The 23,528-nt window shown below is 44.9% G+C and overlaps 1 protein-coding gene across 1 annotated transcript in view; it reads left to right on the top strand.

The window, feature by feature from the left end:
- pdhx (pyruvate dehydrogenase complex component X) overlaps positions 1-15,947 on the top strand; it is a 72,532-nt gene extending 56,585 nt beyond the window's left edge. Inside the window, exons 9-11 of the mRNA XM_071343686.1 lie at positions 6,098-6,256; positions 9,810-9,874; positions 14,937-15,947. Coding sequence (XP_071199787.1) covers positions 6,098-6,256; positions 9,810-9,874; positions 14,937-15,192 — 480 coding nt within the window. The 3' untranslated portion in view covers positions 15,193-15,947. The remainder of the gene's footprint in view (positions 1-6,097; positions 6,257-9,809; positions 9,875-14,936) is intronic.
- The last annotated feature ends 7,581 nt before the right edge of the window (positions 15,948-23,528 follow it).

The raw sequence follows: 23,528 nt of genomic DNA, 5'->3' as shown, positions 1-23,528 counted from the left end.
CTTGGGTCAAACATTTCGGTTTGCTTTCCACAAGCTTCCCACAATAAGTTGGGTGAATTTTGGCCCATTCCTCCTGACAGAGCTGGTGTAACTGAGTCAGGTTTGTAGGCCTCCTTGCTCGCACACGCTTTTTCAGTTCTGCCCACACATTTTCTATAGGATTGAGGTCAGGGCTTTGTGATGGCCACTCCAATACATTTACATTACATTTACATTTAAGTCATTTAGCAGACGCTCTTATCCAGAGCGACTTACAAATTGGTGCATTCACCTTATGATATCCAGTGGAACAACCACTTTACAATAGTGCATCTAACTCTTTTAAGGGGGGGGGGGGGTTAGAAGGATTACTTTATCCTATCCTAGGTATTCCTTAAAGAGGTGGGGTTTCAGGTGTCTCCGGAAGGTGGTGATTGACTCCGCTGACCTGGCGTCGTGAGGGAGTTTGTTCCACCATTGGGGTGCCAGAGCAGCGAACAGTTTTGACTGGGCTGAGCGGGAACTGTACTTCCTCAGAGGTAGGGAGGCGAGCAGGCCAGAGGTGGATGAACGCAGTGCCCTTGTTTGGGTGTAGGGCCTGATCAGAGCCTGAAGGTACGGAGGTGCCGTTCCCCTCACAGCTCCGTAGGCAAGCACCATGGTCTTGTAGCGGATGCGAGCTTCAACTGGAAGCCAGTGGAGAGAGCGGAGGAGCGGGGTGACGTGAGAGAACTTGGGAAAGTTGAACACCAGACGGGCTGCGGCGTTCTGGATGAGTTGTAGGGGTTTAATGGCACAGGCAGGGAGCCCAGCCAACAGCGAGTTGCAGTAATCCAGACGGGAGATGACAAGTGCCTGGATTAGGACCTGCGCCGCTTCCTGCGTGAGGCAGGGTCGTACTCTGCGAATGTTGTAGAGCATGAACCTACAGGAACGGGTTACCGCCTTGATGTTAGTTGAGAACGACAGGGTGTTGTCCAGGATCACGCCAAGGTTCTTAGCACTCTGGGAGGAGGACACAATGGAGTTGTCAACCGTGATGGCGAGATCATGGAACGGGCAGTCCTTCCCCGGGAGGAAGAGCAGCTCCGTCTTGCCGAGGTTCAGCTTGAGGTGGTGATCCGTCATCCACACTGATATGTCTGCCAGACATGCAGAGATGCGATTCACCACCTGGTTATCAGAGGGGGGAAAGGAGAAGATTAATTGTGTGTCGTCTGCATAGCAATGATAGGAGAGACCATGTGAGGATATGACAGAGCCAAGTGACTTGGTGTATAGCGAGAATAGGAGAGGGCCTAGAACAGAGCCCTGGGGGACACCAGTGGTGAGAGCACGTGGTGCGGAGACAGATTCTCGCCACGCCACCTGGTAGGAGCGACCTGTCAGGTAGGACGCAATCCAAGCGTGGACCTTGCCGGAGATGCCCAGCTCGAAGAGGGTGGAGAGGAGGATCTGATGGTTCACAGTATCAAAGGCAGCCGATAGGTCTAGAAGGATGAGAGCAGAGGAGAGAGAGTTAGCTTTAGCAGTGCGGAGCGCCTCCGTGACACAGAGAAGAGCAGTCTCAGTTGAATAACTAGTCTTGAAACCTGACTGATTTGGATCAAGAAGGTCATTCTGAGAGAGATAGCAGGAGAGCTGGCCAAGGACGGCACGTTCAAGAGTTTTGGAGAGAAAAGAAAGAAGGGATACTGGTCTGTAGTTATTGACATCGGAGGGATCGAGTGTAGGTTCTTTCAGAAGGGGTGCAACTCTCGCTCTCTTGAAGACGGAAGGGACGTAGCCAGCGGTCAAGGATGAGTTGATGAGCGAGGTGAGGTAAGGGAGAAGGTCTCCGGAAATGGTCTGGAGATGAGAGGAGGGGATAGGGTCAAGGGGGCAGGTTGTTGGGCGGCCGGCCGTCACAAGACGCGAGATTTCATCTGGAGAGAGAGGGGAGAAAGAGGTCAAAGCACAGGGTAGGGCAGTGTGAGCAGAACCAGCGGTGTCGTTTGACTTAGCAAACGAGGATCGGATGTCGTCGACCTTCTTTTCAAAATGGTTGACGAAGTCATCCGCAGAGAGGGAGGAGGGGGAGGAGGATTCAGGAGGGAGGAGGTGGCGGCAAAGAGCTTCCTAGGGTTAGAGGCAGATGCTTGGAATTTAGAGTGGTAGAAATTGGCTTTAGCAGCAGAGACAGAAGAGGAGAATGTAGAGAGGAGGGAGTGAAAGGATGCCAGGTCCGCAGGGAGGCGAGTTTTCCTCCATTTCCGCTCGGCTGCCCGGAGCCCTGTTCTGTGAGCTCGCAATGAGTCGTCGAGCCACGGAGCAGGAGGGGAGGACCGAGCCGGCCTGGAGGATAGGGGACATAGAGAGTCAAAGGATGCAGAAAGAGAGGAGAGGAGGGTTGAGGAGGCAGAATCAGGAGATAGGTTGGAGAAGGTTTGAGCAGAGGGAAGAGATGATAGGATGGAAGAGGAGAGAGTAGCGGGGGAGAGAGAGCGAAGGTTGGGACGGCGCGATACCATCCGAGTAGGGGCAGTGTGGGAAGTGTTGGATGAGAGCGAGAGGGAAAAGGATACAAGGTAGTGGTCGGAGACTTGGAGGGGAGTTGCAATGAGATTAGTGGAAGAACAGCATCTAGTAAAGATGAGGTCAAGCGTATTGCCTGCCTTGTGAGTAGGGGGGGAAGGTGAGAGGGTGAGGTCAAAAGAGGAGAGGAGTGGAAAGAAGGAGGCAGAGAGGAATGAGTCAAAGGTAGACGTGGGGAGGTTAAAGTCACCCAGAACTGTGAGAGGTGAGCCATCCTCAGGAAAGGAACTTATCAGGGCGTCAAGCTCATTGATGAACTCTCCAAGGGAACCTGGAGGGCGATAAATGATAAGGATGTTAAGCTTGAAAGGGCTGGTAACTGTGACAGCATGGAATTCAAAGGAGGCGATAGACAGATGGGTCAGGGGAGAAAGAGAAAATGTCCACTTGGGAGAGATGAGGATCCCAGTGCCACCACCCCGCTGACCAGAAGCTCTCGGGGTGTGCGAGAACACGTGGGCAGACGAGGAGAGAGCAGTAGAAGTAGCAGTGTTATCATTGGTAATCCATGTTTCCGTCAGTGCCAAGAAGTCGAGGGACTGGAGGGAAGCATAGGCTGAGATGAACTCTGCCTTGTTGGCCGCAGATCGGCAGTTCCAGAGGCTGCCTGAGACCTGGAACTCCACGTGGGTCGTGCGCGCTGGTACCACCAGGTTAGAGTAGCAGCGGCCACGCGGTGTGAAGCGTTTGTATGGTCTGTGCAGAGAGGAGAGAACAGGGATAGACAGACACATAGTTGACAGGCTACAGAAGAGGCTACGCTAATGCAAAGGAGATTGGAATGACAAGTGGACTACACGTCTCGAATGTTCAGAAAGTTAAGCTTACGTTGCAAAAAATCTTATTGACTAAAACGATATAGTACTGCTGGCTGGTGAAATAGGCTAGCTAGCAGTGGCTGCGTTGTTGACTTTGTTTGAAAGTGTAGCTGGCTAGGTAACCTCGACAATTACTCTAGACTACACAATTATCTTAAGAAAGACTTTGGACTTTGTTGTCCTTAAGCCATTTTGACACAACTTTGGAAGTAAGCTTGTCCATTTGTAAGACCCATTTGCGACCAAGCTTTAACTTCCTGACTGATGTCTTGAGATGTTGCTTCAATACATCCACATAATGTTCCTCCCTCATGATACTATCTATTTTGTGAAGTGCACCAGTCCCTCCTGCAGCAAAGCACCGCCAAACATGATGCTGCCACCCCCGTGCTTCACTGTTGGGATGGTGTTCTTCGGCTTGCAAGCCTCCCCCTTTTTCCTCCTAACATAATGATGGTCATTATGGCCCAACAGTTCTATTTTTGTTTCATCAGACCAGAGGACATTTCTCCAAAAAGTATGATCTTTGTCCCCATCTGCAGTTGCAAACTGTAGTCTGGCTTTTTTATGCTGGTTTTGGAGCAGTGGCTTCTTCCTTGCTGAGCGGCCCTTCAGGTTATGTCGATATAGGACTCGTTTAACTGTGGATATAGATAGTTTTGTACCTGTTTCCTCCAGCATCTTCACAAGGTCCTTTGCTGTTGTTCTGGGATTGATTTGCACCAAAGTATGTTCATCTCTAGGAGGAAGAACGCATCTCCTTCCTGAGCGGTATGACGGCTGCGTGGTCCCATGGCGTTTATGCTGGCGTACTATTGTTTGTACAGATGAACATGGTACCTTCAGGCGTTTGGAAATTGCTCCCAAGGATGAACCAGACTTGTGGCGGTCTACAATCAGACTTGTGGCGGTCTTGGCTGATTTCTTTTAATTTTCCCATGATGTCAAGCGAGTTTGAAGGTAGGCCTTGAAATACATCCACTGGTACACCTCCAATTGACTCAAATTATGTCAATTAGCCTATCAGAAGCTTCTAAAGCCATGACATAATTTTCTGGAATTTTCCAAACTCTTTAAAGGCACCGTCAACTTAGTTTATTTTAACTTCTGACCCACTGGAATTGTGATACAGTGAATTAATCTGTCTGTAAACAATTGTTGGAAAATCCTAACCGACTTGCCAAAACTATAGTCTGTTAACAAGAAATTTGTGGCGTGGTTGAAAAACGAGTTTTAATGACTACAACCTTAGTGTATGTAAACTTCTGACTTCAACTGTTATGTAAGTAAGGTATTTCCTTTTTTTTTTTCGCTTTGTCATTGTGGGGTAATGTGTGTAGATTGAGGATTTTTTAAAATATATATATATAATCCATTTTAGAATAAAGTTGTAATGTATCAAAATGTGGAAAAAGTCAAGTGGTCTGAATACTCTCCGAATGCACTGTATGTAGACAAGCAGTGGGAAACCCTTTGGGTAAGGGGGAAATATCTTCATTGGCAAGGTGACATACAACCTGGCTGTTATCAGATGTCAATTACGTATATGGAGGCTTTTACATTTACATTTTAGTCATTTAGAAGACGATCTTATTATTTTTCTTCAGTAAAGTCAGTGCTAGCAAAAAAAGTCAAGTGCAAGAGTTATTTCACAGTGCGGTTGTGATTTCACCTCCAGAAAAGGGCCTTCAGAGTACTTGGGAATAGTACATATATTCACCTTCTGAGGAAGTTTGTAAAGTTAGTCAGAATAAAATGTATAGAAATATTACATCAATATGTCTATAGACTGCAAAAGCATGAACATCATGAACACACACAGGAAATCTCACCCCAGATATCTTATCCTATGCCTGTCTTTGCTTTGTCATTATGGGGTTATGTGTGTGTATATCTGCTTATATTGATATATCCCGCTGTAAATTGTACAGGTAACTTCCAAAATAATGGAAACATTTGAGAAAATGAGCACTACAATGGACTCTATATTGAAAATAGGTGCTTCCAAAAAGGTGTGGTTCTTGTGTTAATTAAGCAATTAACATTCCGTCATGCTTAGGGTCATGTCTAAAAATGCTGGGAAGGCCATCCTTTTGGCTACCATGGCTTTGCCTCCATCCACAGGGCACAAGTGGTCACTGATTGGGTTGATGAGCATGAAAAACATGTAAACCATATGCCATGCCTGTCTCAGTCACCAAATCTCAACACCAATAAACACTTATGGGAGATTCTAGAGCGGCGAATGAGACAGTGTTTTCTACCACCAACAAAGCACCAAATTATGGAATTTCTCATGTTAGAATGGTGTCGCATCCCTCCAATAGAGTTCCAGACACTTGTAGCGTCTATGCCAAGGTGCATTGAAGCGGTGGTGGCCCAACGCCCTATTGTTGGCGTTTCCTTTATTTTGTCAGGTACCTGTATATTCCCACTGTAATCAGCCTATACTCCAGAGTTTTATGTTTACTGTTCTGATATTGTATAGTCTGTATGATGTCTGTGGACTGTCTGCATTTTGTTTGTATATTGTCCATTGCTGGCAGCACCTTCTCACTAAGGCAAGTTCTGGGTATGTGTAAATGTAGGTGATTCTAAGAGTCATTGAGTCTGTCTTCCTTTATCCCCTTCTCTTCCACCCTTCCACTCTCTCTCCCCCTCAGTCCTCTTCTCGTCCTCAGTGTCTAATCTCCTCTGACAAAATCTGACCTGACCTTTGCCTTCAGGAGCTGCCGGAGGTCAACGTGACCTGGTCGGGGGAGGGGCCTCAGGCACTGGACTCCATTAGCATCTCCATCGCTGTGGCGACCCCACAGGGCCTCATCACCCCCATCATCACGAACGCTGCTGACAAGGGGGTGCAGGAGATCTCAGCTAATGCCAAGGTAGGGTTGTTCGATACCCGGGCACTGTTGAGCTCACAGTTCAGAATGGTGGCCTTATGTACTGTTGGAGAAATACATGCCAGTGAGCTGCTAACTATCCCGGCCGGAGGGGATTACAATCGTTAATGTTACAGTATCTGAAATGGAATTAGCTGTCTCCGTTATTTAATAGTAGTTACAAAACACTAAAATTAAAGTTCCACTAAAATTAGTGTAGGACTGTACTATCACCAGCAGCCCTTTGCTCTGAAACTGACTTAGACTGCATTCCTCAGGAGCTTTCTTTAGAAAGGTCAGGCTGGGTAATGACTTGTAGTGTGGAGGCTCATTCTGAATCACTCTAGGTTAACGCATTAGCAGGGTTGGTGGCATTTACCTTCTTGGACAGGGACCAGGGAGTATTGCAGATCTGGGTTCAAATACATGTGTATTTGTTATTTAAATACCATAAATTATTTTCTGTGTATTTCAGTATTTAAGTAATGTGGCCCGAATCAACTGCTTCTATTGGAAGTATTTTCAAATAAGGTCCTATAAATAGCCTACGATTTGAAAATATTTTCAAATCCCTGGGTTAAATGCATTGGAGTGTATTTGATTCAGTGTGTTTGACTATTTTCATGCACCAGCTGTTATTGACAAATAGATACAGACCGCCACCCCTTGTCTTACCGGAGGCAGCTGGTCTATCTTGTCGATGCAGCATGAACCCCGCCAGCTGTATGTTATCTGTGTCGTCGTTCAGCCACGACTCGGTGAAACATAAGATATTACAGTTTTTAGTGTCCTGTTGGTAGGATAGTCTTGATTGGAGCTCATCCAGTTTATTATCCAATGATTGCACATTGACTAAGAGGACGGATGGTAGAGGCAGGTTACACACTCGCTGTCAGATTCTTACAAGGCACCCTTAACCTACGGCCTATATCTCCCTCTCTTCTTCATGCGAATTACAGGGATTAGGGCCTTGTCCAGTGTCTGAAATAAAACCTTTGCGTCCGACTCATCAAAGAAAAAATCTTTGTCCTGTACAAGGTGAGCAATCGCGGTTCTAATATCCAGAAGCTCTTTTCGGTCAGAAACATTATGTACAAAATAAATGACAAAACGCGAAAAAACACACACAATAGCACAATGTGAAGAAAATGTACTTGTTTGACACAGTTTGCATGATGGTCATGTACTGTATCATCAATTCATTAAGACTTGGTTTCTTCTATCAATCCACTAGCAACACCAACATAATTTGTGCAAGATTTAATAACTGCAAAGAATAATGCAGATAATGCTTTGGTAGAGGCCTGAAGTACAACCCTCCAGACCTGGGTTCACCTGTTTTATTTATTTTTTACTTCAGTTTATTTTAGAAAATACTTCCTTAACACTTATTTTTCTTCACTGCATTTGTCTGAGTTATTGGACATTTAAGACTCAAGTTCCCTCCATCTCCATTTCAGCATCCAGCTATCAACTGTGCCATAATTATACATAAATATACATACGGATATGATGAGAAAATATCACCATGGTAGATCAGTAGAAGGTATATAAAGAGGTTTATAGTGGGGGTGGGTACAGAGGCCTCAGCTGCCATAGGCCACTAATGGAGTCTACAGAACCACTAGTCAGTCCTTACCCTCAGGTGACTGCCTGCAGCTGGGGAGAGCGGGAGGGAGGGAGGGAGAGCTCAAACACACTTGTACATGCACATTCATTCTTGCTCGCTCTCACGCACACAACACACCGGTGTGCCAGCTTAAGAAATAGACTTCTGTCTCAAGAGGCTAGTGATTAGGCTGTGTCACCAGCAGTGACAATGTAAATCCCCTCAAATGATGCGGTGGACATGTGCTCCCCATTTTGTGGCCCGCCACAACTCATTACTGTTCTCTAATATTGACTCTCCCCAGAGTGCACACAATCGCTAACAAGACACACACACACAACCATGTATATACACTCAGACTGTTCTCTTTCTCATGCACATTTACTACACATTAAATATGAGTCAGAAGCCTGGTTTGAGTTAGGGCAGAATGTAAACCCCTTATCAGCAGCTAATTGAATACAACATGTGGTCTGGAAAATACACAGAGCGCTCACTGGCTACCATGCCTGAATCCACTGAAAACATGATTGCTTCTCCTTTCAGTGCTTTTATTGCAAATGGCTCCCCATGTGTTCTATTGCGTCTCTGGGTCTTTTGACATAGTGTTTTAGATAAAAGCAGCTTCGCTGCAATATCTATAAAGCATATTTCAATTTGAATGAGCATGACGTACATGAGTGTTGTATGTAGGATTATGATACGTCATATTGATTATTTTGACTTCTGATTGAAGAAGGGAATGTGTGTTTTCATGTTATTGTTTGTAAAGCACCATTACATGAGAGACCTGCTCTCCTGTCTTCTCTGCTCACTGAGTCATGTCAACTCCCTTACTCAGTCTAGTCGATTCAGGTCAATAGGGAGGATGACACACTTAATACATTTGGTGAAGCAGCAACTTGGGCTCTCACTCCACTGTAGCCAGTAAAGGGAAAATGTATAGTATACAAAAGTACTACTGTGTTTGAAGTTTACCCTGGACTTGTAATCAACAATGGTGTCAACTGGGTTAAACTTAGATGATAGGCTACAGGACATGCATTCAGAGCTGTAAATCAAGATGAGTCGATTGTTTACACACAATGTTCATTTAACAGAATATTGTTGTCATTAGTCTAGTGCAGTCACATTTCACCCCAGATGGCCTGCTTAGGATCCTTCTAAAGACTAATAGCTGATTTATGCTCGATCCTGCAATGCTGTCCCGAGGCTCCGTATGGAGGGTGTGACGCAATGGCGGCTCCTGCGGAGGCCAAATCGGGCTCCATATGGCGATGCCATGCGCCTCCTAATTTTTTTAACAATGCAGAGCGTAAGTAGTATGAATGACTTGACTTCTACAGAGGCCGTATCGCAGTAAATGCTGTATGGCCACTGCAAATGACAGATTGACCTTGCAGAGCCTTTAACTCTAAATTAGTGGGATTCTTCATTAAAAGCAATAGCCTGCAGTGTTCCCTCCCGCTCAGCCAATTTAGCTCTCATTGTGTTAATGAAAAAGCAATGTGTTGCCTTCGAAGGGGTTCAACAGAGTGGTATTGAACTGCACTCTGCTCTAGCTCTGTGTGTGTTGATGCCTAGGTTTATTTAAGTGATGCTAACAGAAGCTCTGGTGTGAAGCCCTTTTAGTGAAGCAGTTGGGGTGTTGACAGTATGAACTCTGAGTGAGGTTTGCCTTTAGAATGTTAACCATGCCATGTTGGAGGTTGTCAGCATTTCAACATTACAGTATGGACTTCATGGTTCAACGATATCACTGGAACTACTAGAAACCTGATTTGATAGATATGATTGAACCAGCATCACCTCTAGACAGTAGATCATTGATTTGAGTTAAACTGGTTTACATTCTGGCCTATCCCTGACAATCTCATTTCAGAGTAAGTCCAGAAGATCATCTGACTACATTAGATGACTGACTAAATGCTTATCTCTTCTCTCCAGGCTCTGGCCCAGAAGGCTCGAAATGGGAAGCTGCTTCCTCATGAGTACCAGGGAGGCTCCTTCAGGTAAACACAACACGCCCTTGCTATTAGGGCTGGGAATTGCCAGGGACATCACGATACGATATTATCGTAATATTTAGGTGCCGATACGAAATGTATTGCGATTCTATATGTATTGCGATTGGATACTGATTTTTATAGTGACTTTACATTCACAATACATTGCCTTCATAAAGTATTCATACCCCTTGCTTAGTCCACATTTTGTTGTTGCAGCCTTAATTCAAAATGGATTAAGTAATTATTTTTCTTCAACCATTTACACACAATGCCCCATAATGAAAACATGTTTATAGACATGTTTGCAAATGTATTGAAAGTGAAATACAGATATCTAATTTACCACCAAGACTCTTCCTAGAGCTGGCCGCCCGGCCAAACTGAGCAAACGGGGGAGAAGGGCCTTCGTCAGGGAGATGACCAAGAACCCAATGGTCACTCTGACAGAGCTCCAGAGTTCCTCTGTGGAGATGGGAGAACCTTCCAGAAGGACAACCATCTCTGCAGCACTCCACCAATCAGGCCGTTATGGTAGAGGGGCCAGACGGAAGCCACTCTTCAGTAAAAGGCACATGACAGCCCGCTTAGAGTTGCAAAAAGTCACCTAAAGGACTCAGACCATGAGAAACAAAATTCTCTGTCCTGATGAAACCACAATTGAACTCTTTGGCCTGATTGCCTTGCGTCATGTCTGGAGGAAACCTGGCACCATCCCTACGGTGAAGCATGGTGGTGGCAGCATCATGCTGTGGGGATGTTATCCAGCGGCAGGGACTGGGTGAGGCCTCAGCTGCCATAGGCCACTAATACAACCCTCCAGACCTGGGTTCACATGTTTTATTTATTTTTTTACTTCAGTTTTTTTTTGTAAATACTTCCTTAGCACACTTGTCAGGATATAGGGAAAGATGAGCGGAGCAAAGTACAGAGATATACTTGATGGAAACCTGCTCCAGAGCGCTCAGGACCTCAGACTGGGGCAAAGCTTCACCTTCCAACAGGACAACCCTAAGCAAACAGCCAAGGCAAGTCAGGAGTGTCTTCCGGACAGGTCTCTGAATGTCCTTGAGTGGCCCAGCCAGAGCCCGGACTTGAACCCGATTGAACATCTATGGAGTTACCTGAAAATAGCTGCGCAGCGAGGCTCCATCCAACCTGACAGAGCTTGAGAGGATCTGCAGAGAAGAATGGGAGAAACTCCCCAAATACAGGTGTGCCAAGTTTGTAGCGTCATACCCAAGAAGACTTGAGGCTGGAATCGCTGCCAAAGGTGCTTCAACAAAGTACTGAGTAAAGGGTCTGAATACTTATGTAAATGTGATATTTCAGGGTATTCTTCTCACTTTGTCATTATGGGGTGTAGATTGATAAAAAAAAAAAAATATATATATTAAGATTTGTGTATTTAATCCATTTTAGAATAAGGCTTTAACAAAATGTAGAACAAGTCAAGGGGTCTGAACACCTTCCGAATGCACTTTATAAGCACTTTTTTTTCTCCTGAACTTATTTACACTTGCCATAACAAAGGGGTAGAATATTTATTGACTGAAGACATCTTTTCATATTTTGTTAATTTTAAAAACAGAATTCCACTTTGACATTATAGGGTATAGTGTCTAGGCCAGTGACACATCTGAATTTAATACATTTTTAAGTCAGGCGGTTACATAACAAAATGTGGAAAAAGTCAGGGGGTGTGAATTCTTTCTGAAGGCACTACGTCTGCTGCAGAGGAACAAGAGAGCCATGACAAAAACAGTTCTGAGCAGTCATGGAAATATAAGTGTTGGCACCATATTTCAAAAGATGGAGAACAAGCTATGAAGGAAGTTTTGGTGCAGGTACAGCCAACTAGCACAAATATAATATTGCGATAATGTCAAAACTATACGATATATTGTCAAAAACAGATCTCTATGTAATTATCGATTTTTGGGTGAACTGATCTTTGACTCAGGTTCTACTCAGCACTTCACATGTTCTTCAACATTTAAGTATACAGACGTACAGGTCTACGGCGTGGGAGACCATGTGTGGTAGCAAGGTGCTCAATAGCTGTGTCTGTATCACCGTCGACTTCACTATTATTACTATCTGCCGTGTTTGTGCCAGGTGTCATGTAAAAATCTTCCCAGCATGAATTAGTTCCCAATTGTTCTGATTTTGACGTCATGTTGTAAAAATGTTCACAGTTTGAAAATGTTCCCAGTCATTAATTGCACAATCGTCTGTGTGAATGGCTGAGCTCCTGCAGATATTTCTCACACCCCCTCGCCCTTGACTTAGCTAGCTAACTAGCGTAATTAGCTCTAAACTGGTCGAGTGACCTTGTTCTCAGAGGTGTATAGCTAGTTAAATTAACAAATATGCATTGTCAATCAAAATTGGCAAACGCAAAAAATCTCTCCTCACATCAACCCTCAGCACTTTGACGCGCAGTCTGGGTATTTATATGCTGACCTCAACAAGCATCTTGTTATTGGTCAATACTCCTGGCCAGCATTGATTGGCAGATGTGTGAAGTAAATGTGCGTTCCCACGGAACAGTTTGAGGTAGAGGGAGAGACATCCGCCATCCACATAAAGAGATGCACGTGCAATTATTGAACTGGGAACATTTTCACGCAGGGAGAAATTTTACAGCATGACGTCACAATCTTAGAACGATTGGGAACTAATTCACGGGGGAAGATTTGTACCTGGCACCAGGCATGAGGTAATAATTCCTGTATAGTTCAGTGGTCTGCTGATAGGGAAGCAGTCCTAAATGTCCTGCTATTAGTTATAACCCAGCCCCATATAATAGCTAGTCCATATATTATGCATAGTCTACATTATCACATGCAGGCATGAAGAGAATGTGGCCAGACGACAAGAGCCATCAATTACGTGGCCATCCATTCCAGTGGAGGGAGGGCGGGCTGTTTTAATGCATTCAAATTAATGGGGTCTTTTAGACATAAATGGGGTTTTTGTCTCGGAGAGGAGGATAATTAATTCCTATAGAGGATGTGAGCTCTATCTCTCCTTGAAGATAAACTCAGCAAATAAAGAAACATCCCTTTTTCAGTACCCTGTCTTTCAAAGATAATTCGTAAAAATCCAAGTAACTTCACAGATCTTTATTGTGAAGGGGTTAAACACTGTTTCCCATGCTTGTTCAATGAACCATAAACAATTAATTAACATGCACCTGTGGAACGGTCGTTAAGACACCAACAGCTTACAGACAGTAGGCAGTTAAGGTCACAGTTATGAAAACTTAGGACACTAAAGAGCCCTTTCTTCTGACTCTGAAAAACAAAAAGAACGATGCCCAATGTCCCTACTCATCTGCGTGAACGTGCCTGAGGCATGAGGACTGCAGATGTGGCCAGGGCAATAAATTGCAATGTCCGTACTGTGAGACGCCTAAGACAGCGCTACGGGGAGACAGGACAGACAGCTGATCGTCCTCACAGTGGCAGACCACGTGTAACAACACCTGCACAGGATCGGTACATCCGAACATCACACCTGCCCGAGTTACACCAGGAATGCACAATCCCTCCATCAGTGCTCAGGTTGAGAGATGCTGGACTGAGGGCTTGTAGGCCTGTTGTAAGGCAGGTACTCACCAGACATCACCGGCAACAACGTCGCCTATGAGCACAAAGCCACCGTCGCTGGACCAGACAGGACTGGCAAAAAGTGCTCTTCACTGACGAGTCGCGGTTTTGTCTCACCGGGGGTGAAGTTCGGAGTCGCGTTTATCGTCGAAGGAATGAGCGTTACACCAAGGCCTGTACTCTGGAACGGGATCGATTTGGAGGTGGAGGGTCCGTCATGGTCTGGGGCGGTGTGTCACAGCATCATCAGACTGAGCTTGTTGTTATGCAGGCAATCTCAACGCTGTGCGTTACAGGGAAGACATCCTCCTCCCTCATGTGGTACACATCCTGCAGGGTCATCCTGACCTGACCCTCCAGCATGACAATGCCACCAGCCATACTGCTCGTTCTGTGCGTGATTTCCCGCAAGACCAGAATGTCCATGTTCTGCCATGGCCAGCGAAGAGCCCGGATCTCAATCCCATTGAGCACGTCTGGGTCCTGTTGGATCGGAGGGTGAGGGCTAGGCCCATTCCCCCCAGAAATGTCCTGGAGCTTGCAGGTGCCTTGGTGGAAGAGTGGGGTAACATCTCACAGCAAGAACTGGCAAATCTAATGCAGTCCATGAGGAGGAGATGTACTGTAGTACTTAGTGCAGTTGGTGGCCACACCAGATACTGACTGTTACTTTTGATTTTGAACCCCCCCTTTGTTCCGAGACACATTATTCCATTTCTGTTAGTCACATGTCTGTGGAACTTGTTCAGTTTGTCTCAGTTGTTGAATCTTGTTGTGTTCATACAAATATTTACACATATTACGTCTGCTGAAAATAAACACAGTTTTGCTGAGTTTATATGCTTACTACCTCCCGCGTTCCATCCCTCACTTTATCCATTCGTCCATCCATCCCCAAGGCCTGTATGTCATTAAGTCACACAGCAAATTGCCTATGGATGTTATTGCTCACCAGACACAGAGCTAGGATGGTCTCTCTCTGTGTTCACCTCTGTTGTTAGAAGTGTCACATTGTCTTTGTCTGTTGAGGAAATGTTCCCTCTGGTGTCCTCTTGTATTCCGTTTTATCGCCTATATATTCCACTGCTCTGTTGTATTCAGTTTTATTCACCTCTCACCCTTCTTTACGATGTGAGTATATGTTGTATTGAATTTATTAGTAACAAGGAATCGGTAGTAATAAGGCCCCGTTATCTCTGACTGTAATCTCCCCTTGGTTAATTGTCTGCATGTTTTCCCTGGCTGAGCCATACTTATAATGGGATATCCATTGCCTCCTATCTCTCTCATTTCCCTCCCTTCACTCACCACCCTTCGTTCTCTCTCGCACTCTCTCATACCTCCCCCTCATTCTCCTATCTCTCCTATTTATTTATTCCTCCCAATTCCTCACAAATCAAATGAGCTTTATTGGCATGAAAGATTAAATCTCTCTCTCTCGCTCTCTCTGACAGTATTTCTAACCTGGGAATGTTTGGCATCAGTGAGTTCAGTGCGGTGATCAACCCTCCCCAGGCATGTATCCTGGCTGTGGGAACATCAAGGGCTGTGCTGCATCTGACCGAGGAGACCGGTGCCCTGAGCACCCAGCAGCTGATGACCGTCACCCTGTCCAGCGATGGGCGCCTTGTGGACGACGAGCTGGCATCACGCTTCCTGGACAAGTTCCGTGCCAACCTGGAGCGGCCACAGCGCATGACACTGAACTGAGAGGGGGATGAAGAGGGAGTGAAGGAGAGCGAGGGAAACACTTCCATCATGAAGCCTATTTCATGCTTGTGAGAGAAGTGGTCAGACAGTTAATTTAATTAAATGATCATTGTCAATGCACATTTCAATGTTAGGTGTGCTATTGGCCTGTATATAGTCGTTTTGACTGTTTATGACCTATGCTATGTCCTGATCATCACTCATAAGGCTTTGGGATGGAGGTGTGTAAGTGTACTATTGCTGGAGAGGTCTATGTTCTGTAGTGGAGCCCCGGACAAATGTTACCATAACAGTTAACCTGTGGGAGGTGGGAGCTGCATGGGAGCTATTCTAACACACCAAGTTGGTATCTAAAGTGGCTATTCCAGTCCCATATATCAAGTCCCAATACAATGACCCATGTCACAATTAGTTCTCATTCTTTCACCTGGATAATTCTAACATGTTTTTGTAAATTTATTTTGTGTTTATTATGGGCCATCAAAAGCACTGCATTTCTTCTGTATAACTCATTCTACCCCTGACAGAGTGAGCGGCACTTAGAAATTCCTCTCAACATTCTGACTGTTGTGATTTTTGGGTCTCCTGATAGGTTGAGGAAAGCAAACAAGTCCACTGATATCTCTCACGATTGTGAAAATGAAAGGTTTTAACTTATTTAAATACAAATTTAGTCTATCATAACCACCCCCAAAACAGATATATATTGACAAAGCAAACCAATAAATTGCATATTTTCTGTTCAACTCACAAAAGGCTGTTCTGTGTTTTATTTACCAATGTCTCCTCCATCCTGTCTTATATAATCCTCTCCAGTGTAAATACAGATGTGTCTGTGTGCTTAATTGGAATCTGAAGCCAGAGATTTGCATCATGGCTATTGCATAGAAACCAATTAGGATAATTTGCTGGCTAGAGAGGGTTGTTAAGCCTCCGGCGGAAGATGGGTTTGCGCTGTAAGTATGTTTAGAACAGCTGTTTACGTGTGTGTCAGCACTGGTGGGGTACTGTTTCCTCCATAAACACACAGACACTTTGGACACATTGGAAATGTTCGAATGACATCGATATCCCACTCCCTTTACCCCAACAGAGCCCTCTGTGGCCCTAACAGAGCTCACCTTTGTTAAATCAGAGATGCTCAATATAATTTTGATTTGGAGATCTGAGGTGTTCCCGGATTCATCTTATCCCCCCTTGTGAGAGATCACATGGCCTGGGGGATGGCCCTGGGACCTGCTCCGTTGTGAGAAACGCTTTGAAACAGGTCATACATACGTGCACTTGTCCAATGAGAACACTTTTCGTTACAGCACCCATACTATCAAACATTCCTTTACATGTTATCTATCCCTAAACACGCTACCTATCAATGAAATTGATTTATAAAGGCTTTTTTACATAGCATATGTAATGTACATTATATTTTGCCCTCTGAACAGCCTCAATGCATTGGGGAATGGACTACAAGTTGTCGGAAGCGGTCCACAGGGATGCTGGCCCGTGTTGACTCCAATGCTTCCCACAGTTGTCAAGTTGTCTGGATGTCCATTGGGTGGTGGACCATTCTTGATACACACGGGAAACTGTTGAGCGTGACAAATGCACTCAAATCGTGTGCCTGGCACCTACTACCATAACCTGTTCAAAGGTACTTAAATATTTTGTCTTGCCCATTAACCCTCTCTGAATGGCACACTTACATAATCCATTTCTCATGGCTTAAAAATCATTTAACCTGTCTCCTCCCCTTCATCTACACTGGTTTGATGTGGATCAGTATGGGATCATACTTTTCACCTGGATTCACCCATGTCACCCATGTCATGGAAAGAGCAGGTTCGTAATGTTTTGTGTACTCAGTGTATACGGCATTGTCTTTCAGGAAATTGCTGATTCTATTTTTTATTTATTTATTTCACCTTTATTTAACCAGGTAGGCAAATTGAGAACACGTTCTCATTTACAATTGCGACCTGGCCAAGATAAAGCAAAGCAGTTCGACACATACAACAACACATAGTTACACATAGAGTAAAACAAACATACAGTCAATAATACAGTGAAAAATAAGTCTATATACAATGTGAGCAAGTGAGGTGAGATAAGGGAGGTGAAGGCAAACAAAATATATAAATAAATAAAAATATAAAAAGCCCATGGTGGCGAAGTAAATACAATATAGCAAGTAAAAAAACAAAAAAAAACACAAATGGTTTGTTTGCAGTGGAAGAAAGTGTAAAGTAGAGATAGAAATAATGGGGTGCAAAGGAGCAAAATAAATAAATACAGTAGGTAAAGAGGTAGTTGTTTGGGCTAAATTATAGATGGGCTATGTACAGGTGCAGTAATCTATGAGCTGCTCTGACAGCTGGTGCTTAAAGCTAGTGAGGGAGATAAGTGTTTCCAGTTTCAGAGATTTTTGTAGTTCGTTCCAGTCATTGGCAGCAGAGAACTGGAAGGAGAGGCGGCCAAAGGAAGAATTGGTTTTGGGGGTGACCAGAGAGATATACCTGCTGGAGCGCGTGCTACAGGTAGGTGCTGCTATGGTGACCAGCGAGCTGAGATAAGGGGGGACTTTACCTAGCAGGGTCTTGTAGATGACCTGGAGCCAGTGGGTTTGGCGACGAGTATGAAGCGAGGGCCAGCCAACGAGAGTGTACAGGTCGCAGTGGTGGGTAGTATATGGGGCTTTGGTGACAAAACGGATGGTACTGTGATAGACTGCATCCAATTTATTGAGTAGGGTTTTGGAGGCTATTTTGTAAATGACATCACCGAAGTCGAGGATTGGTAGGATGGTCAGTTTTACAAGGGTATGTTTGGCAGCATGAGTGAAGGATGCTTTGTTGCGGAATAGGAAGCCAATTCTAGATTTAACTTTGGATTGGAGATGTTTGATGTGAGTCTGGAAGGAGAGTTTACAGTCTAACCAGACACCTAGGTATTTGTAGTTGTCCACATATTCTAAGTCAGAGCCGTCCAGAGTAGTGATGTTGGACAGGCGGGCAGGTGCAGGCAGCGATCGGTTGAAGAGCATGCATTTAGTTTTACTTGTATTTAAGAGCAATTGGAGGCCACGGAAGGAGAGTTGTATGGCATTGAAGCTCGCCTGGAGGGTTGTTAACACAGTGTCAAAAGAAGGGCCAGAAGTATACAGAATAGTGTCGTCTGCGTAGAGGTGGATCAGAGAATCACCAGCAGCAAGAGCGACATCATTGATGTATACAGAGAAGAGAGTCGGTCCAAGAATTGAACCCTGTGGCACCCCCATAGACTGCCAGAGGCCCGGACAACAGACCCTCCGATTTGACACACTGAACTCGATCAGAGAAGTAGTTGGTGAACCAGGCGAGGCAATCATTAGAGAAACCAAGGCTGTCGAGTCTGCCGATGAGGATGTGGTGATTGACAGAGTCAAAAGCCTTGGCCAGGTCAATGAATACGGCTGCACAGTATTGTTTCCTATCGATGGCGGTTAAGATATCGTTTATGACCTTGAGCGTGGCTGAGGTGCACCCATGACCAGCTCTGAAACCAGATTGCATAGCGGAGAAGGTATGGTGGGATTCGAAATGGTCGGTAATCTGTTTGTTGACTTGGCTTTCGAAGACCTTAGAAGGGTAGGATAGATATAGGTCTGTAGCTGTTAGGGTCAAGAGTGTCCCCCCCTTTGAAGAGGGGGATAACCGCAGCTGCTTTCCAATCTTTGGGAATCTCAGACGACACGAAAGAGAGGTTGAAAAGGCTAGTAATAGGGGTGGCAACAATTTCAGCAGATAGTTTTAGAAAGAAAGGGTCCAGATTATCTAGCCCGGCTGATTTGTAAGGGTCCAGATTTTGCAGCTCTTTCAGAACATCAGCTGACTGTATTTGGGAGAAAGAGAAATGGGGAAGGCTTGGGCGAGTAGCAGAGGGGAGGGCAGTGCTGTTGACCGGGGTAGGGGTAGCCAGGTGGAAAGCATGGCCAGCCGTAGAAAAATGCTTATTGAAATTCTCAATTATAGTGGATTTGTCGGTGGTGACAGTGTTTCCTATCTTCAGTGCAGTTGGAAGCTGGGAGGAGGTGTTCTTATTCTCCATGGACTTTACAGTGTCCCAGAACTTTTTTGAATTTGTGTTGCAGGAAGCAAATTTCTGCTTGAAAAAGCTAGCCTTGGCTTTTCTAACTGCCTGTGTATATTGGTTTCTAGCTTCCCTGAAAAGTTGCATATCACGGGGGCTGTTCGATGCTAATGCAGAACGCCATAGGATGTTTTTCTGTTGGTTAAGGGCAGTCAGGTCAGGAGAGAACCAAGGGCTATATCTGTTCCTGGTTCTAAATTTCTTGAATGGGGCATGCTTATTCAAGATGGTGAGGAAGGCATTTAAAAAAAATATCCAGGCATCCTCTACTGACGGGATGAGATCAATATCCTTCCAGGATACCTCGGCCAGGTCGATTAGAAAGGCCTGCTCGCTGAAGTGTTTCAGGGAGCGTTTGACAGTGATGAGTGGAGGTCGTTTGACCGCTGACCCATTACGGATGCAGGCAATGAGGCAGTGATCGCTGAGATCTTGGTTGAAAACAGCAGAGGTGTATTTGGAGGGCAAGTTGGTTAGGATGATATCTATGAGGGTACCCGTGTTTACGGAATTGGGGTGGTACCTGGTAGGTTCATTGATAATTTGTGTGAGATTGAGGGCATCAAGCTTAGATTGTAGGATGGCTGGGGTGTTAAGCATGTTCAAATTTAGGTCGCCTAGCAGCACGAGCTCTGAAGATAGATGGGGGGCAATCAGTTCACATATGGTGTCCAGAGCACAGCTGGGGGCAGAGGGTGGTCTATAGCAGGCGGCAACGGTGAGAGACTTGTTTTTAGAGAGGTGGATTTTTAAAAGTAGAAGTTCAAATTGTTTGGGAACAGACCTGGATAGTAAAACAGAACTCTGCAGGCAATCTTTGCAGTAGATTGCAACACCGCCCCCTTTGGCCGTTCTATCTTGTCTGAAAATCTTGTAGTTGGGGATGAAAATGTCAGAATTTTTGGTGGTCTTTCTAAGCCAGGATTCAGACACGGCTAAAACATCCGGGTTGGCAGAGTGTGCTAAAGCAGTGAACAAAACAAACTTAGGGAGGAGGCTTCTAATGTTAACATGCATGAAACCAAGGCTATTACGGTTACAGAAGTCATCAAAAGAGAGCTAGGTACTGCAGGGCCTGGATTCACCTCTACATCACCAGAGGAACAGAGGAGGAGTAGGATAAGGGTACGGCTAAAAGCTATGAGAATTGGTCGTCTAGAACGTCTAGAACAGAGAGTAAAAGGACGTTTCTGGGGGCGATAAAATAGCTTCAAGGAATAATGTACAGACAAAGGTATGGTAGGATGTGAATACAGTGGAGGTAAACCTAGGTATTGAGTGATGATGAGAGAGATATTGTCTCTAGAAACATCATTGAAACCAGGTGATGTCATCGCATATGTGGGTGGTGGAACTGAAAGGTTGGATAAGGTATAGTGAGCAGGGCTAGAGGACCTACAGTGAAATAAGCCAATAAACACTAACCAGAACAGCAATGGACAAGGCATATTTACATTAAGGAGAGGCATGCTTAATCGAGTGATCAATAAGGGTCCAGTGAGTAGAGGTTGGTTGGGGTCACGGCGATCCAGACAGCTGGCCGGGTAGATGGCTATCGGTAGCAAGATAGCATAGGATGGAGGTCTATTTTTAGACACCTCGTGCGATTCCGTCGGTAGATTAGTGGGGTTCCGTGTGGTAGAGGGGATCAATCCAATTGGCAAAATAGATATAGTGACCCAAGAAAAAGAAAATATATATGTTTTGTCCGATATACTTATTCAGATAGCAGCCGATAAGACAGCTAACGATTAGCGGGCCCCAGATGAGCGTTCAGGTAACGTCGCGACGGAGGTGCCAGTTGGATAACTCCCTCGGGCAGATAACGTCGGCAGTCAGTCGTGAAGGCCCGGTGGGGCTCCGTATCTGCAGCAACAACAAAAAAAACGGGTCCGGATAGGTGACTGTAGCCCAGGAATGGCTGATGGAACTCCTCAGCTGGCTAGCTCCGGAATAATTTAAGTTTGCTCCGGGATCGACGTAAGCCAATAGTCACACGGTTTGCAGCTAGCTAGCTGCGAAATCAAGGTGCAAATGTCCAGAGCCTGCGGCTGAAATCCGGGGAAACTGAGAGAAGAAAAAAATAAATAAAAATAAAAATAATGTATATATAAAAAATAAAAAAAGGCCCGGTATGCTCCGGTCCGAGTCGCGTTGTACAAAAGTGCCGGTAGATTATCCGGTAGATTATCGAGCTAAAGGGATAGCTGATGACCACAAAACGTGGGCAGCTGAAACACCAACGCTAGCCAGCAAACCGGCTAACTTCTGGGCAGCTTCAGATTAGCTTTCGGCTAGCTTCTGGTTAGCTTTCTGGCTAGCTTCTGATTAGCCCCTGGCTAGCTTCCACTGTGGATTTTCAGATTTGAGGTAAATATCTATCTACTGTAGGCACAGGAAATTCAGACACTAGCTATATTCAGAAAGGCTATGGTATTCCATGTGTTTCAAAGGAGAAAAGAACACACAAATGAAACATGAAATCCACTAAAACTATACTGGTTACAATTACCAGGACCCAATTAAGAGTCCCCTCCTAAAAGGCAACAGCAATGCAAAACCCAGGGTCCCTCCCACTATTTCACCGGTGACAGGTCTGGTTCCATCGCTCACACTGCATACAACCACACTACAATGACTGTGGTGAGAGAACATTTTGTTCTTCCTTTGAGGTTGGCTGGAGCCGTTGCTTTGGTAGCAGGGAAAGATGTGTGCATTCTGTGTTGAGGGGAGAGACAAGCGGGAGTGCAGGGAGCACACAGGCAATTGGCACCACACAGCTGCTTTCTACAGTGTGCCCACTGTTCTTCCACCCATTTCCACACACACCCAGCCACTGTCTCCTAGTTACCACGGTGATGGAAGGTGTGCTAAAGAAAGAGAAAAGGACAAACACCTCTGAACATTTCAGCTGGAGTTATAACCACCTCGCTACAATATAAGGAAAATAATCCTGTTGTTACAGAATGCCAGCTATTCTGTTCCCATTGTCCCCATCTCACACACAACCCTGAAAAGCCAGCTCAATATTTTGTGGGTTTCAGCTATTGTTTTTGACAGTGCCGTACCATATGATCTTTTATGTATACAGGATATGTGCAAGACGTTCTATGTGGTATAGCTTTGCTTTTTACACAGGATGAAATATGCTATTACCCTAAATCCTCCTATATCCACACCAGCCAAGATAATCTCCTTCCTCATCTTTGCCAATTGAAAATTGAATCCATGAATTACATATTAATGGTCTCATATCCCCTCCAGTGTGCAGGCTACTGCATAGTATATATGGATGCAGGGGAGGCAGCAGCTGTTGCATGCATGTACAGTAGGTTTGATTCCACCTATGACAACCATCGGCCCATAGATTAGATTTGGCCAAAAGTCTGATTCGACAGAACCAAGGGAGCGGCTGTGGAGGGGGTCCATCAAAGACTCTGTCTCATACCAGGGAGATTCACAGGATGGAGAGGGGGTGGTCATTGCTTCTAAATTATGAGTTTATACATCCTTTCACAACCATCGTTTGGATGCCATATGAGGAAGGCACCTACCACAGAACCTTGGCACTAGACAGGTGGAAGTGTTGGTAACGTGGATACATTCAGATTGCCATTAGGAACTAATGTAGCAACAGTATACTAATCACAACCTTGATAGCCCCGCTGTTTGTCAATAGACCTATCTTTTATTGGGAAATCAGGAAGTGTTCCGGAATGGTGTTGGACATTTCATCCACAGGCACAAAGTCTATATAAAAAAAATAATGAAAACAAAAATGTGCTCTTTGGTCTTAATTTAAGGTTAGGGATCATGTTAGCAGTGTGGGTAGGATTAGGGTTAGGTTTAAAATCAAATTTTAAGAAGATAATTGTAGAAATAGGCAAGGTTTATGACTTTGTGGCTGTGGTAACTACCCAGCTAGCACATTTAGTTCCTTGATAGTTGTGGGAACGTACATTTTTGGTTTCCCATTGGTTCTGGGTTTGAACCCATCAGTTTCCTAACCGGTAAAATGGAAAGTTTTAAACATTCTCAGGACGGATGGGAAAATTTCACTTGTTCTGGGAACATACATTTTTAGGTTGCAAGAAGTTTCTGAGAACGTTTTACTATGGTTCGCTGAATGTTTTCCTGGGAGGTTTTAAGGTTATTTTGAGTTACATCCTTAAATCAGATTACCAGCTTATTTTGGGTTAACTGTTTTGAAC

Source organism: Salvelinus alpinus, chromosome 15 (assembly GCF_045679555.1).
Source record: "Salvelinus alpinus chromosome 15, SLU_Salpinus.1, whole genome shotgun sequence".
Lineage (NCBI taxonomy): Eukaryota > Metazoa > Chordata > Actinopteri > Salmoniformes > Salmonidae > Salvelinus > Salvelinus alpinus.
The sequence above is the reverse complement of the archived record's forward strand: the minus strand, read 5'-3'. Positions and strand labels throughout refer to the sequence as shown.